This window comes from Notolepis coatsorum, assembly GCF_963971535.1.
Source record: "Notolepis coatsorum genome assembly, chromosome: 13".
In the NCBI taxonomy this organism is placed as follows: domain Eukaryota; kingdom Metazoa; phylum Chordata; class Actinopteri; order Aulopiformes; family Paralepididae; genus Notolepis; species Notolepis coatsorum.
This window is the reverse complement of record NC_140177.1, coordinates 70179094-70196751: the sequence shown is the minus strand read 5'-3', so window position 1 is coordinate 70196751 and position 17658 is coordinate 70179094. Positions and strand designations below refer to the sequence as shown.

Here is a 17658-nt window from a genome sequence, read left to right as displayed (position 1 = left end):
TGCTCGAGAAGGTTTTGCTGCAGAGACCCGCTGCTACTACTGCAACACGGTTCAATTCAAACAGGCAGACCAGGCCGCAGCAGCCCAGGATTGATGGTTTTCATGACATGCCTTGTACTGTCTGCCGCAATACTGCTCACTCAGCCTTCACTCACTGCCGTGACAACAGACTTTGCTTCCAGTGTCACGCACCTGATCACTCCAGACGTGACTGCCCCAATGGGAGGAGACCTGCCTCCCATCAACAGTCGGAAAACTAGTAGATCTGCACCTGGGGGAGGATGGTGCAGATCATGGTGGTGACACTCCCGGCTGTGACATTGTTGATTTGGAGACTGAGTATAGTTCGCTTCGCTCTGCTGCGCCTTCTGGCAAGACGGTGGTGTTTCAGGGGATACACAAACTTCAGGCAGTTGATAGTCTGTTTTATACAGACGTGTCTGTGGCGGGCAGAGTCCAGATGAAGGCCATGATAGACAGTGGATATATGGCATGCTCTCTGAGTGAGGCTGCAGAGGCCCGCCTCTTGCAACACAACCCTGACGTCAGGAAATATCCCGCTGATGATATCATTGTGGTTGGCGCAGGCGGGCATCATGTCACACCAAAGGCAGTGTATGAGTCGGAGGTCACTGTGTTTGGCTGCGAGCTGCTTATCCCAATGCTAGTGGTCCCTGGGCAGACAGATGACTTGATACTGGGCAGCAATGCTATAAAGAGACTTTTACAGTTGATGAAGAGCACAGAGAGTTACTGGAGGATCATGTCTGAACCAGGTGGTGCCATGGATGATGACTGTCGGCGGTTCTTGTCTCTCCTCTCTAATTCGGAGAGGTGGAAGGGAGAGTCTGTGCCTGACAAAGTTGGCACAGTCAAGCTGAACAAATGTGTTACACTACAGCCACAGTGTGAACACCTGGTTTGGGGAAAGTTGCCAGAGTCAGCTGGCATATCAACTGGCAGCACAGTGATTGTTGAACCGACCCAGTCGAGATCCAGGCCCAGGAATATCATGGTTGGACGAGTCATCACGCCATTATGGGGCGACAGGTGGGTCCCTCTCAAACTGATTAACCCCACCAATAAGACAGTTGTGTTAAAGAGAAATACGAAAGTTGCAGATGTCTTTCCCTGCATTGCAGTTGAGGATCTGTCTCCGCCTGAGGGCATAAAGATTAACACACAGCGTGTCACATGTAATTCTGAAGAGCCAAGGTCCAGAGAGGAGATGGAAAGAGCAAAGGAGAAGCTGGGGTTACATGAGCTGAATCTTGAAGCCTGTGAGGTGTCTGATGAGTGGAGAGACAGACTTCTGCAACTCGTTGAGGAATACGAGTCGATCTTCTCAAGACACAAGTTGGACTGTGGAGAGGCGACAGATGTCATCCATAAGATACACCTTATTGACGAGAAGCCATTCCGCTTGCCCTACCGGCGAGTACCACCGAACCACTATGAGAAGCTGAGAACTGCTCTGAATGAGATGGAAGAGAGAGGCATCATCCGGAAGTCGTACAGTGAGTACGCATCACCCCTAGTTCTGGTATGGAAAAAGAATGGTGACCTGTGCATTTGCACCGACTTTCGGTGGCTCAACGCGAGAACTGTGAGGGACGCCCATCCGCTACCTCACCAGAATGATGTCCTCGCTGCGCTTGGAGGGAATGTGTTTTTCTCGACTATGGATCTGACATCTGGCTTTTATAATGTGCCGCTGTAGGAGGAGCACAAGAGATACACAGCTTTTTCGTCACCATTTGGCCTCCATGAATACAACAGGCTACCCCAAGAACTGTCAAACAGCCCTGCAACATTCATGCGGATGATGTTGTCTATCTTTGGAGATGAAAATTTTACCAGCCTGCTCTGTTACCTGGATGACCTGATGGTTTTTGCCCCCACTGAACAGCTAGCCCTCGAGCGCCTGGAGATGGTGTTTTCACGCCTCAAGAACCACAATCTCAAGCTAGCACCCAAGAAATGTCACTTTCTGAGAACGACAGTCAAGTTTCTTGGACATATTATCTGTGAGAATGGGGTGAAGACGGACCCTGAGAAGGTTGAGGCAATAAACGATGTTCAAGAAGTTCACTTGATGGAGAGCGATGGTGTCACCCCTTCTCAGAAAAAGCTGCAGTCTTTCCTGGGCATGGTGCTATATTATCAACACTTCATTGAAGGTTGCTCCGCAAAAAGGCCAGACCCCTCTTCAAGCTGCTCTCCGGACAGAGACCTCAACATAAAGCCAAGGTGGGACGGAAGCCCAAGAAAAAATCCCCTCTCCCTCTGAAGCTCTCACCAAGCGACTGGGGCCCTGCATGTAAGGGTGCATTCGAGACCCTGAAGCGCGACCTAGCCCACAGCGTCACCTTAGCTCACCCTGACTTCAATGAGCCATTCATCCTTGCTGTTGATGCTTCATTTGATGGGATTGGAGCCGTTCTCTCCCAAATACCACCTGGTGAGAAAATTGCAAGGCCAGTCGCCTTTGCTAGTAAGACGCTGTCTCCATCTCAGATGAATTATCCAGCTCACAGACTGGAATTTCTGGCATTAAAGTGGGCCGTTTGTGAGAAGTTTAGCCATTGGCTAAAGGGAAGGCGCTTAACTGCATGGTCCGACAACAACCCTCTGACTTACATCCTAACAAAGCCGCGTCTGGATGCATGTGAGCAACGATGGGTCGCCAAGCTCGCTGCGTATGACTTTGACCTGAAGTATGTCCCAGGGACCAAGAACATTGTTGCTGATGCTCTGAGCCGTGAGCCATTTGTCAAGTCATGCGTGAGTCACCGCCTTGTTAAGGAGCCTTACATTGCGCTGCTGGATGAGGTCAATGGTGTGGTCAAGGGTGTCAAGGGATGCTTTTCGGCTTTCTAACAATTGCCAAGCCATCCAGGTGGTAGGCGAGGGAGCGTCGGATGATGGTGCTGCTCAAGACGAGGAGGACTCACGACTCGGAAGAGGCTCCATCGGTTCGGAGGAGGTCTCTGCAGTTCTGTCGGCTCATCGTAGCGGTGGAGTGTCCATGCTGCCCGGGGCTAACCCATCATCTCTCCAGCTGCCTGAAGAGGACCCGTCCATCGTTATCCCTCAAAGCCGCATCAGGAGTCTCCAGGAGCAAGATACGACAATCAGCAGGGCTCTATACTATGTGCAACGGCATAGGAAGCCTACCAGGCGTGAGAGGATGTCTGAGCCGGCCTGTGTCACTAAACTTCTTAAAAACTGGGAGAAGCTGAAGGTGCGTGATGGAATATTACACAGGCTGAAGAGGGTCTGCAAGCTTGATAAGACGGACCATTTTTCTAAGATGGCACACGCCTTTCCCTGTCAGAACCAGTCCGCTAAACAAGTTGCCCGTCAGTTGTGGAACGACTTCTTCTGCATCTACGGCTTCCCCAAGAGAATCCACTCAGATCAAGGGGCCAATTTTGAAAGCAGGCTTATAAAGGAACTTCTGGAGATGGCTGGAGTGGATAAGTCACATACCACCCCGTACCATCCCATGGGAAATGGGATCACAGAACGCTTCAACAGGACCTTGGGGAACATGATAAGAGCACTTCCCCCAAAGGAAAAGTCTAGATGGCCTCAGATGCTGCGGATGTTAACATTCAGCTATAACTGCACGGTGCACGAGACAACCGGCTTCGCCCCGTTCTACTTGATGTTCGGGCGAGTCCCCCGGCTGCCCATCGACATTATGTTCCAGCATGTACTGAATGACGAGACCGGTGTCAGCCACCACGAATTTTTCACCCAGATGAAACGAGACTTGAGTGAGGCTGCACGGATTGCCCAGAGACAGAGCCATGACGAGCAGGCACGGCACGCAAGGCTTTACAATCGTAAGGTCAAGGGTTCACCTTTGGCTTTGGGTGATCGTGTACTGCTGGCTAATCGGGGTGAGAGAGGCAAGAGAAAGATCGCTGACAAGTGGAACTCAACCCTGTATGATGTCGTGTCAGTGAGGTCCCAGATTAATGTGTACAGGATCAGAGACGCTCAAACAGGCAGAGAGAAGGTGGTGCACAGAAATCTCGTCCTCCCAGTTAGTTTCCTTCCCTTGGACGAAGACATTACTCCGAACCTTCCTGGGGACACAGATCTCGGTGATGCGGCATGCAAGAGTATTCAGGTCTCAGTGGTGGAGAATAATCTGGAGGATTCCGATGTCAGGACCATGGACTGGCTCATGCGCAGCCCTGACGTTGTGGATCCTGATGATGAGGATGGCCCATCGAGTTGGGCAAGCAGTATCTCTCAATCAGATGGCATCCTGGCCTATGCCACTGATAGCTCTGTTCACCACCACATGATAAAGGAAGGCATTAATACCAGCCCAGGCCTGGACAGTACTGCCCACTTACCTGACATAGACCCAAGCAATGCAGCCCACTCAGCAGTCCTAGGCCCACACAGGGGGGCACTCCTAGTTGACACAGACTCCATCTCTTGTAGTGACTCCCTGCATACGGTTGAGGTTCAGCTTGAACAAGCAGTTGACACAGACTCCATCTCTTGTAGTGACTCCCTGCATACGGTTGAAGTTCAGCTTGAGCAAGTAGTTTGCACAGACTCCATCTCTTGTAGTGACTCCCTGCATACGGTTGAGGTTCAGCTTGAGCAAGTAGTTTGCACACAACCGCAAGATAGTTACGCTGGTTCAGTTACACGGTTTGGGAGACGGGTCAGACCTCCTATGAGGCTGATTTGTGAGATGTTAGGACAGCGGGTTGGGGATGCTTTAGCTGTTATTGATCCTGGTATGTGCTCCCTTACACGTGTTTTGCCGGTCTAGATGACAGAGAGTTTTATTTTTATTTCTATTTTTTTCATTCATTTCTTGATTTTGATTTCATCCTGGATAATGGTCAAGCAATGGTTCAAGATCCATGTGCCTTTGTCTAGTTTGGTATGGGATTAATGGCGCTGAGGGAAGAGGGTGGATAACTAGATATGTAGTAAGAGCAAGAGTTATGTAGGTATTGGAGGTGTAAATGGCATCTCTGTTTTGTCTGCGATAAGTATGGGGTCTGGTACCACCCTATTCTTACGCACTTCCTTTGGAAGGGTTTCAAATTGACATTGTTATACATCAGTGCTCTAGTTTCTCTTTTTGAGAGGCTTTTTGCTTCCCCCTCTCTCCCTCTGCCATTCTTGTTTTGTGACGTTCTGGAGTATTCCCAAATTAAGCAGAATTTAAGGGGGTGTATGTAACTGTTTGAAGAATGATCAGCTGTTTTAGTTTACCGGTTTTAGTTTATTGTAAATTCTGAATGATTTGGGATAACCAACTATTGTAAATAGGTCTTTTATTTTGAAATCGTCACTTCAGGAGGAAGTGACGTATTTGCTGCGCGATGTATGGTATCTGGCTTTACATGCTGTTTCTACCTCAGTCTATCCGTGAATGATAAGAGGTAAGCAGCTATCCGTGTACCTTGATGTTATATCCCTGGTCTAAGCCGATAATGTTGTAAATAGGTTTCCAAGTAATGAACCGAGTTATGAACAGTGGTTTGATGTTGATGATGTGCAGTTGTGTATCTGTTTATAAGAGATCTGGCCGTTTTCGCGAACTATTATATGAGCACGTTGGTAAACCAGTATTCATGGGGGAAGGGGCTTTACACCTGGCGCTGCTGAGAAGTGTGTGTTCTAACTGGAGTTTTCTCCTACCACAGAGATGTGTGTACTAAACCAACATTGATGTGCTTAAGGCTGACGGCATTGTATGTCTCTTATGCTTGACAGGTATGTTGTGATGTTTTTGGTCAATTGTATTTTATATTGTTTTATTTTCTAATGTTTTATTCTAATGTTGTATTTTCTAATGTTTTATATTCTAATGTCTGATTCATATAGCTCAGTCTATCCATGAATGATAAGAGAGATGTGTGTACTTACCAACATTGATGTGCTTAAGGCTGACGGCATTGTATGTCTCTTATGCTTGACAGTATAAAGAAAATAAGTACTCCGTCCATCCTGTCTCCCGTGTCCATTATTCAAGCAGAGCAGGAACACAGTGATCACACTTATAGTTGTCAATTGTGTCGGTCAGTTCATTGCAATTTTTCCTTCAGTCACATTTTGTTTTATCCTGCACCTGGCCTAAAACAGGTTGGATGTGCACACAGCTGCTCTACTGTGTTTGTAGCAGAGCAACCATACCTGAAGCCTTGTAAACAAAGACATCAACACTAGAGTGTGTACTTCTATCTACACAGTACAGCCAAAGCATTCCCATTGGTAGGCAAAAACTCCACCTGTTTTCTACACTGCTTCTTCCCTTGCTGGATTTTCTGCATTACTGCCACTTGTACATGTGTGTTGTGGAGAAATTTGTAGTGTTACAAAGCGATAACACTGTATATTGACTGTAGAACGGGAGCTCTCTCTCGCTCTCTCTCTCTCTCTCTCTCTCTCTCTTGCTATATGTTGACTGTATCATGCCCAGCCTCGGGCAGCGCTATTATTTAAGAATACGACTGTATGATTTTTTTTCCCTTTAGGGGGGGGGGGGGGGGGGGGGGGGGGGCCCTCGCGTTTAAATCTCGCACAGGGCCTCGCATTTCTCCCAGGCGGCCCTGATGGCAGGGAATGTGTTAAGATCCAACATCCCAATAGGCCACCTTGTTTATGGTTTGATTCTATGGCAGTTTTAAAATCGACAATAATAAAAAGAGTAAAATAGAGTAGACAGAGTAAAATGATGCAATAGTGCAGTGCAAGAAAAACTTTCTGAATGATTGTTTAACAGTTTAAAACCGTCTTTAGTCACTTTATTCCCTGTTTAACTTTTGTGGTAATATTGCCTTTGAATTTCATAATTAATATGTGTGAATAAATTAGAGAACCATAATGTAAAGCCAGGTGTACCTTTCAATAGTAGAGTGGACTCAGTGGCTAAAATAAGGAACCATACTAGTGACAGTTGCAGCAGATAACAGACAAAGGTCACACCTACTGTGACCAGATTACAACCACACCGACGGGGGCCACCAGCAGAACCCCTCTGTACTCAGCAAAAGACCACACCGACGGGGGCCATTGACACCAACCCCCACCCGAGGACAAGAACCTGTTGGGGCCAGTCCCCAACAGGAAGACAATGACGGGGGCCACTAGCGGCCCCCTCAGTTTATTGAGTCAAGACCCACCCAGGAGATCGAGGAGGTGGGGGCAGCCGGCCCCACAGCGACACCCAGGAGATCGATTGGGGAAGACCGCCCACAGAAGACCACATGATTGGACCAAAATGTATTTCTAGAATGTTATGATTGGAGGGAAATTATAGTATATAAGAGCGAACATATTCGTAGTTCAGGAGCCCAGACACCCCAGGTCTGCGGCTCCACCCCTCCCCACCCAGAGACTACTGTGAGCTGATTGCATTTGACGTGAGTGAATCATGTGTAACACCACTTGTTGTTTAGATTAGAGTAATGTACAGATCCCTGATCTGTAAACCAGATTTACTCATGTGTAATGTGTACAGTATTTTTCTCTATGTTCAAATTATGTTAACAAATGACTGTTATATGTACCTACATGTTGGGGTTTTGAGATGCAAACCTTGTTGATTCTGTGTGCAAAACAGACATGATTAATGTATTCTGATAATCCTAGTATGTGAAAAGCAACCTTTTTATTCACTCTTGGCCCTGGGACAAATAAATCAGTTGAGTTGAAATAGAATTCTGGTTGTCTGGCACCACACATTTATTTCTCATCTGCTTAAGTCAGATGAGAAGACCAACAATTCTATCACTTATGATCCCCTCTCCTCCTTCCAGATAACAATCTCCTTGTACTGTACAATAACCTTAGATTATTGTTAGGATTCTATAGGATTATACTACAGAAGTGGTGCCGTTCCACCAGCCCTGTTGTGCCCCCCCCTGAAGATGTGCAGTGAGGTTTGTGTGGCTGGCTGCTCAGAGCCACGGCCTTGCTTGCATGTTGGGGACATACAGGAAAAGAGCCGGGGGTTGTTGCGTTTCAGTAAGGATAGTTGCAGTGCAGGGTTTTGCTGTCTGGGTGGAGGACAGAGGGACAGGATGGAGGCTGGTTGTGTAAGCCACTAGTTGGGGCCCGGGGGGAATATAGCCTTTTGCGTACAGGACTGGGGGAGCGGTGTTTAGGTTAGACTGTCCAAAGGTAAAGGGATCGCGCTTGTTATGCAGTAAACATACAATCATGTGCTTTTGATGGTTGTATGATTGTTCAGACACAGGAGGCCGTTCCCGGCCTATTCGTTTGAGGTTTATGGCAATAGGTACGGGCAGCGTATTTGGTGCCAGGCCCTTGCAGACAGGGGGATAGTATTTATTTTTTATTTTTGTTGAAAGTAATAGCTTAGGGGGATAGGTTAGGGATAGGTAATTTACTTGAAGGCGAAGGCGTGGAGCGGTAGAAAGTGGAGGATAGTCACAGATAAGCAGGAAGTGGGACTGTGAAGTGACTATGGGCAGTGATGGATAATGCAGAGTAGTCAGATCTTAAAGAGAAGATGATAGGGTAAGGTAAAGAGTCTGATGAGAGAACAGTAGGGTGTGCGTGGCGATCATAGATCATATAGAGCAGAATGTCAGTTTAAAGCGGGGATGTCCCGGCCGGTCACTCGGTTGATGGTGTTGTACTGCGCGTCGGCGTGTGGTCCTGATCAAGGCCACATTCGTCGTTGTGTTTGGAAAGTACGATAGGAGTACGCCCTGGGATACAAGACAGGCCGTGTCGTTCCAGGGAGCGTAGAAATGTGATGGTTATTTTTTTCGTGAATCTGTACAGTGAGTGGACTGGGTGTACGTCTTGCTGGGCAAACACAGAATTTCCGTTCGTTGGCGCCTCTCGAGCGGCAGGGTACGGGGGTTTTAAACGTCGGCGAGCGATGCAGATGGAATTTACAGGCTCTAAAGCCAACGCTGTAACAGATCCGCGGATTCAGATGGATATGTAGAGGGCGCTTGATGATGAATCGTCACGGGTCGCGAGATTATAAACGTGGTATGGTGATATAGGTGAACAGGGGCTTGTTCGAAGCATAACGCGTAGGCTTTTGAAAATATTAATCAGATTAGCCGGTCACCTCGAAAGTTTAACAGGGAGGGGATTTTTTCTGAAAATATCAGCCGATCTAACTGTAGTCGATCCGATATTGAGGGTTGATTAGAAGGGTAGGCGGGATTTGCTTGTTAGCCGTGAGAAGGGTAATTACAGAAAGCAAAAAGCCGCAGCAAATCCGATTAGAACGTGTTTGGCTTCGGCGTCCTATTTCGACACGTTCGTCGCGGCAAAACGGGGACAGGAGCGCTTGTCAACACATCGTTTAATAGTACTGTTTACAAATGTAGGTGTACATTGCATGTATTGTATGTATGCAGAGCGGCCTGCATACATAAATATCTGTTTAAAAAAAAAGTATAGCATTTTACAATACAGAACTTTGAAGGCGTTTTCCCAAAAATGAGTTTTAAGAGTTTTTCCTCATACTCTGAGCCAGAAATCTCCACTTCTGGCTCAGAGTATGAGGAAAAACTCTTAAAACTCATTTTTGGGAAAACGCCTTCAAAGTTCTGTATTGTAAAATGCCATCCTTTTTTTTTAAACAGATATTTACAAACACAATACCTAATCAAACCATTAGTAATAGACAACCTAAACACATGCCTGATAACTGAATAATAATAATGATGTTATTGAACTGAACAGAACTACACACACGCTACAAACAGTGTAGTACAGTGTAGTACCCCCTAATAGGCAAAAAATATTTGAATAGATATCACTATGAAACTTTCCCAATTTGTTATGTACATATAAACTAAGAAAAAATATATTGCAAGTTTTCTGAAATGTATGTTTATATATGCAAATGAGGCACTTCCCCATTAAATATGTGCACATTTATAGATGCAATAAGGCAAAATGATGTAAAATAAACAACTAAATGTGTGTTATTGACGTTTTATGGTCACTAGTTTCATAGAAGACATGTTTAGGAAGCAAAATATAACAAAATCTCAAAATCAACAAAAAAAGTATATTTGACTATTCACCTGCAGTGTCTCGCCTTAAGAAGCGAATCGAGGCGTAAGTTGAGGAGATTGTGGCCGTTTTGAGGGTTATATTTAATGCGGTAACAATTGTGTACGTTATTATGGTGGAGGAAGAAGTCGCTGTTTGATGACGTCATGGTGTTGAGTGGAGTGTGTGAAACGTCCTGGCTGTGCGTGGAGCCGGACGAAGAGAAAGGGTAGGAGACTTGGTTTATGATTCGTGTTGGACTGTGTAAACGGCGTTGGTATGTGAGAATGTTTTAAATTATTTTCATTTAAAGTAGTTTGTTATTTAAGCATGTGTGAGTTGTTTAGAGTTAGATTGGTAACGGGCGGACTGAATGAAATGTACGGATATCGAACGTCGCATAACGTGCGGCGCCCGGGGGCGCGTTGGACATAGCATCAGGCGGGCTAGGTTGTTAGCTTGCGTGCGGTTGTTTTGTGAGTTTGCGGCCGACATATGTTATGATTCGAGTTTTGAAAATGATGTTTAGGAAGGGTTAAAGGACGCGGTGGTTGTCGTTGCATTGTATTAGGACGAAACGGAGTGTTTTGTGATAATAGTACGTTGTCGCGGTATACATTGGTGTTTGTGTGTTTGCGCTACTGCGCATGTGCGTTACAACGCGGATCGCTGCATTCATTTTTGTTCGCTCTGAGGATGAATACCAGGTGAGGGAATATTTTGCATTGTGTAAAGTGGTTGTGTTTGTATATTGTGCATTCTTTGGGTTGTAAACAATGTTCTGGGAGTGGTTTTGGTTGTGTTGCTACAAGTTTGTGTAGCAAAAGGGGGGAGTAGGTGCAGCATGTGATGATTAGACAAGGGGAGATAGTCAATAAGGGTTTACTTGGGCTGCAAACAATGCAGTGAGCCTATCAAACAAACAGGGATGATTTAATATACATGCCCATACTAAGCTGGGATTCACAAACCAGCTACACATTGGACCTGTAAAACTGGGCAATAATATGTTACACAAGGGTATAGTCTTGACCGAGTGGGGTTTGAGAGCTGAGTTGGGAAAGCACTCTACACTGAAAAAGACATATGGCTTGCGTTATATTTGATTAATACATCTACATTAGAATCACATGTCACCTATATACAGAGCTAACGTTCCCAGAAAATTCTGTTTAAAGTTTTTGAGTCTTAGCATGATTGGAACTAACTAATAATAATGTTTAATTTCTAATGAGTGACGTTTGATAAAGATGCTTATATTTGTATTATGCATGATTAGTGTTGTGCGAATATGTGATTTTAAAATCTGTATAGAATGGAAATTATTTTGAGATTGTTTATGCTTGTTTGAGTTAATGCGTTAATACACTGTTAATATGGGTAGGGCATTTAATGCTTGAGACAAGCCTCAGACTTGTAGGAAATTATAATTTATTGATGGAGGTTTGCTGTCTGTGTTAGAAAACAATTTTATGTATGCAAGGACAATTTAATGAAAATGATTGTGATGATTATTTGTAATTTTTTATTTATTCCGTGGTTATCTGCATTTAGGACACTGTCTGTGACTATGTGAAATAGCAGTAGGAACGTGTGCTTTATTCAAACCTGGGGGCGGCTTGCCTCTGGGGGGAGGATGTGTGTAATGAGTAACCTTTTGGTGGAGTTGCAGGGTGGCTATATTGCCCGGGGGGGGGGTAGAAATCCTTTTGAGACAGGTCACAGGAAACCATGGGGGATGGTAAAACCTGTTGTTTATGGTCGCGGTTACACTCAGAGAAGGGACCTAGTCTATCTTTACAATAGGAAGACAGGTCAGAGGTGAAGATAGGAGAGAACAGTTGGAGAAGTGATAACAGATGCAACTATTTTTACAACAGGGAGACAGGAAGATAAGGTGCTAGTTTGGGATAGCATAAGGGAGACAGGAGGTGACTGGAAGGTGAGACAGGAAGCGGCTAATTCAGGAAGAGAAGGTGGGAGTAGGTTGAATAGGAGCCAAGTCAGATGCGGTTATTTACATTGATTAGGGCGGCCTATTTGATTGGAGGAATAGCCTGGGGTTATCACGGTTCTAGCAGGCTGGGGTGACTTCAGGTTGAAAAAGGGGTTCTGCTAGACCCTTTGAGTGTAGAGGTTGAGTGTAGATTGTGTTTAGCCTGAGGATGAGTACAGGGAGGACTGAGAGTAGGAGAGAAGGAAATCTAACAACTTGTCTGTGGACCTGAATGATGATTAATGAGTCATGTTGTGTTGTGTGTTGAATGTAGGAGTGAAGTAAGCGGTGAATGTTTTTTTGTGAATGTTACACTAAAGTAAATCTGTGGATGATTGTGTGCCAGGTGGTATGCATGAGTGGGACAAGCGTAAATGACTTTGTCTTTGAGTGGTTACCTGATAGTGTGAGGATGAATTGAGTGGCGTGTGACTGCATGTCTGAGTGTCGTTTGATTTCAGTGAATGATTGAGGCCGGTGATGACAGGTAGTAAACTGAGTCTGTTATCTAGTTAAGGCCTAACAATAGGCAGGATGCTAGATCTTGTGGTAAGCCAACTGACCACTTTTAGTGTAAGCCATGTCTAGTTATAGTTAAAACAATAGGGACGATAATGAGTGTTTTTATTTCTTTTACGTGATTTTGTTTCTTTTGAATCACTGCCTGGGAACTCAATATACGTATGAATGATATTGAAGTGTGAACTGTGAGATATTGGATGAAAGGAGTTTGTTTTATTGCGTTCATTTGATTTTATTTCTTTAGAATGGTTTGTCAGTACATATGTCTATTTAAATTTTTGATTGTGTGGACTGAATGTGTTTGTATGGAGCCTGTAGGGGGGACTGTGCTAAACATAGAGGTGTCAAGTCACAAAGACATGTTTGAATGGGACAGTTGTGTGATGGTGGTGAGTGACAAAGTTGTGTGCGTGTGAAGTTTGAAGCTTGTTGTTTTTATTGATTTGCTGTTTTAAGTATGAATGGTAATTTCACGTGTTGCAAAACATGTGGTTGAAGGATGTGGTATATTTAGATGTTTTGTTAATTATTTGCCTTTTGTTTTTATTTCTCATCTGCTTTTTATGGTCTGGGTGAGAGAGGAGAGAGCTGGTAGCAGGAGTAATGGCGTCGGGACAGAATGTCAACAAGAGCTAAGTGGCCCTATCACGTTTGCATATGATTAACATTGGCTTCTCTTTAAAGTATTTGACATAGTGTGTAAATGGATTTGCTTTGTGTTTTTTCCCTCACAGATTCGGTCGAGGGGGGGAAGCGGAACGACACGTGTAGAGGAGTCATAAGTGTTGAGTATGGATACATTTCATTAGATTACGACACAGTGGAGTGAACCTGTTCAGTTATTTCCTGTGGGAAATTGTTAGATTGTGGAAAGAGGTCGCTTGTGGACGCTAGCCCCTCCGTCATCATAGCCCCGAGAACAGAGACCAAAACAGACACGGGTTTGAGAAACATCCTGACTGAGAGAGCCGTCTGTAAATCCAAGGAAGGACAGTAATAGGTCAAAATGTGACGGGATCACAGGCCTACAAACAGTGCTACGGCTGAGGCTGACTAGCATGCATGGGGGGAAGGGGGGGCAAGGCCGGTCTGGAACTGTGCAGAATAGGTGAGCGAGGGCCTCGGTGGAATGTGAAATTTGATTGGTGTGGAGGACGGGAGGTAACTGAACGGTAGCAACTGATATAGATTGACACAACGCAGGGTGAGAAACATACACATAGGTAGATTATTATACATAGATTATGGCCAAAGTGAGGAGGTGGTGACGTTTTTTTTTTCTCCTTAAGTGTTGCTCCGCCTTCCCTGCCCGGCTGGTGTCGACGAGGTGGTAAGGTTATATGACCATGATATGGTCATAAGGGGGGTGGGTAGATGAGAAGACCAATTGAAGGATTATGCAGATGTGATTGTGCTGTCTTAGGAAAATAATTAGCAGGAGAAGGAAAAAGTGAATGTAAAGTGAAAATATTGTGATACTAATTATGTTTTCTCTCCCAGATCATATAAAGGAATGTGGAAACAGACTTTCTGTAACTTAAGAAAATTGTGTTTTTAAAAAATTGTGTTTTATTATACTTTAAGGTGTAATGTTTAGATTGAATTGTTTTATTGTTTTCAACAAGCCTAAAAGTTGTTGTTTAAAAGGTGGGCCTCTGGCTAATGAGCCTTGAGGAGAAGAAACTCATTGATGATATGTACCAAAGAATAATGAAAGAAAAATGTGAGAAAAAAGAAAAAATTGAGAAAATTTTGAAAAAATGATTTTTATTATTATATTGTATGTACATATATTTTATGTATAGAAAATCAAGTCAATATACAGTATATGACAATGTGAATTGCCAAAGTGGGGAATGTGGTAATATTGCCTTTGAATTTCATAATTAATATGTGTGAATAAATTAGAGAACCATAATGTAAAGCCAGGTGTACCTTTCAATAGCAGAGTGGACTCAGTGGCTAAAATAAGGAACCATACTAGTGACAGTTGCAGCAGATAACAGACAAAGGTCACACCTACTGTGACCAGATTACAACCACACCGACGGGGGCCACCAGCAGAACCCCTCTGTACTCAGCAAAAGACCACACCGACGGGGGCCATTGACACCAACCCCCACCCGAGGACAAGAACCTGTTGGGGCCAGTCCCCAACAGGAAGACAATGACGGGGGCCACTAGTGGCCCCCTCAGTTTATTGAGTCAAGACCCACCCAGGAGATCGAGGAGGTGGGGGCAGCCGGCCCCCACAGCGACACCCAGGAGATCGATTGGGGAAGACCGCCCACAGAAGACCACATGATTGGACCAAAATGTATTTCTAGAATGTTATGATTGGAGGGAAATTATAGTATATAAGAGCGAACATATTGGTAGTTCAGGAGCCCAGACACCCCAGGTCTGCGTCTCCACCCCTCCCCACCCAGAGACTACTGTGAGCTGATTGCATTTGACGTGAGTAAATCATGTGTAACACCACTTGTTGTTTAGATTAGAGTAATGTACAGATCCCTGATCTGTAAACCAGATTTACTCATGTGTAATGTGTACAGTATTTTTCTCTATGTTCAAATTATGTTAACAAATGACTGTTGTATGTACCTACATGTTGGGGTTTTGAGATGCAAGCCTTGTTGATTCTGTGTGCAAAACAGACATGATTAATGTATTCTGATAATCCTAGTATGTGAAAAGCAACCTTTTTATTCACTCTTGGCCCTGAGACAAATAAATCCATGAGTTGAATTCGAACTCTGTTGTCTGGACTGCACATTTATTCCTTGCTGGCTAAATTGGGAGTCAGATGAGGAGACCAACAATTCTATCACTTATGATCCCCTCTCCTCCTTCCAGATAACAATCTCCTTGTACTGTACAATAACCTTAGATTATTGTTAGGATTCTATAGGATTATACTACACTTTCTTCCACAGTTTAAAATCTGACAGTCTTCCTTCGTGTTTGATACCCACTTTGACCCTTCAAACTTCCCTTTCAGGGCAAACCTCCCTCTCAGGCCTGGGTCCCCCACACAGTTTTAAAAGCTGACAGTCTTTCTTCCTGCTTGATACCCACACAGTTCAATACCTGACAGTTTATAACCTGTAATAAAAAGTAATAAAAGAGTAAAATAGAATAGACAGAGTAAAATAGTGCAATCTACAGTACAATCAAGCAGCGGAGTGTATTAAAAGGCTAAAAGGTAAGCTCTCATAAAACAAATCTATTGATTTTGGTTATCCTATCATCTTTCCTCTAGCGCCACCATGAAGCCAAACCTTTCATCCTCAAATGATCACATGTCCTGACTCGTTGGTTGTACAGTCACAAAGATGCTGTGAATATTCAGGACCCCTAGAGGGATCCATGACCTTTACTCTAATATCTAATATCTAATCTAATACTCTGGAACTCCCTGCCCCCACATGTCCGACAGTCTGACTCCCTATCAACATTTAAATCCCAACTAAAAACCCATGTGTTTAAACTGGCATATTCACTGTAACCTGTAACTCTTGTGTCCGTCACCTACCCAGTAAAATGTTGCTATTACCTAATCTGACATACCAACCAATCAGGTCGCCTGTCTCACCTCGTAGATGGCGACATTAGAGTTCTCATAGGTGGGAGGGGTCTGGATGGAGATGCTGTGCTCCAAGATACTCCGTCCGGTTGAACTGTCTATACTCAGCCTCTGTCGGGAGGTATGATAGATGGGTTCAATCATTGTGTGTGTGTGTGTGTGTGTGTGTATATGTGTATGAGAGAGAGAGAGAGAGAGAGAGAGAGAGAGAGAGAGAGAGAGAGAGAGACAGACAGACAGACAGACAGACAGACAGACAGACAGACAGACAGACAGACAGACAGACAGACAGACAGACAGACAGACAGACAGACAGACAGACAGACAGACATATATACAGTAATAGAGAGAGTGCAGGTTGGGGGGGGGTTGAGAGAGAGGAAGATATAAAGAGAGGGAGAGAAAGAGAGGGAGAGAGAAGGACAGAGCGAGTATGAGAGAGAGAGAGGGAGAGAGAGAGAGAGAGAGAGAGTAGAGTAGATAGACAGTATATATATATACAGTATATACAGTAATAGAGAGAGCGCAGGTTGGGGGGGGTGTAGGGAAGTACTATAATTCTAGATTTATGGCTCTACAATTTTGATAATACGGCAGCCTATTGCCCGGTTCTCCAAACTCTTCACATTTTTGATCTCTCGACAGCTGGCTGACCTTGTTGCTAAGTGACGGGTCGATGAATCTGACATCGGCCAGAGTCAGCTTAATCTTGTCGGGACCCCTGACCAATCGGATCTGAATGATGCGCCACCTAGGTGACAGGAGACAGTGAGGGCAAATTATGGATGGTTGACAAGACATCCCTTAATATCACTGTAACTAATAATGAGCCTGCATGAGGAACAGTTTAATAGGTAACTAGCAGTAACAGGATAGGAATGACCAGGGATGACTATAGTTCTGAGTTCACCTCAACCTAAGAATATCAATAATTATTCTGTATAGACAAAGCCAAAGTAGCAGACAAACACAATGAATGGCATTAAGCCATGTGCAAGTAGGATTTCCTTGAGGATGAGTGCTTGGTACCCCAATTGTGGGTAAAACATCTCACATTAAGTAGTGTTGACCTTAGTTTTGGAGTAACACATTACTTTACTTATTCCTCCCAGGGAAAAGTAATTAGTTACACTACTTATTCTATCACATTTGCTATACACATATGTTCACCATGGAGACGTGCGAGAAGAAAAGAGAATTTTTGGGTGAAGTGTTCCTTTAATCAAATCGCTCTATTGTGAGGTGTACATAACAAAGCTGAAGTTGGCATCCGATTCGCCGTCAGCTGTGCTAATAACTGCCACACAAGTGCTGAACTTAATTTGAAAACACGTGCAAACAGTTTGTATTGTTGTATGTGTATAATGAATGTGTTATAGGCTGCCTCAGGTTGATTTCACTGGTCTTTCTCTGTACAGACCATATCAGACCAGGTCTAGATCAAAAACTGCTACTGTATACGTAGATTAATTAAACCTGGACTAGATTAATGCTAAGCGCCTAAAGACTCTTTGTCTCT

The 17658-nt window shown here is 44.4% G+C and overlaps 1 protein-coding gene across 1 annotated transcript in view; it reads right to left on the bottom strand.

The window, feature by feature from the left end:
* gc2 (guanylyl cyclase 2) overlaps window positions 1–17658 on the bottom strand; it is a gene marked incomplete at both ends in the record, with an annotated part of 94625 nt that overhangs the window by 62945 nt on the left and 14022 nt on the right. The window contains 2 exon segments of the mRNA XM_084327698.1: window positions 16149–16250; window positions 16794–16890. Coding sequence (XP_084183824.1) covers window positions 16149–16250; window positions 16794–16890 — 199 coding nt within the window.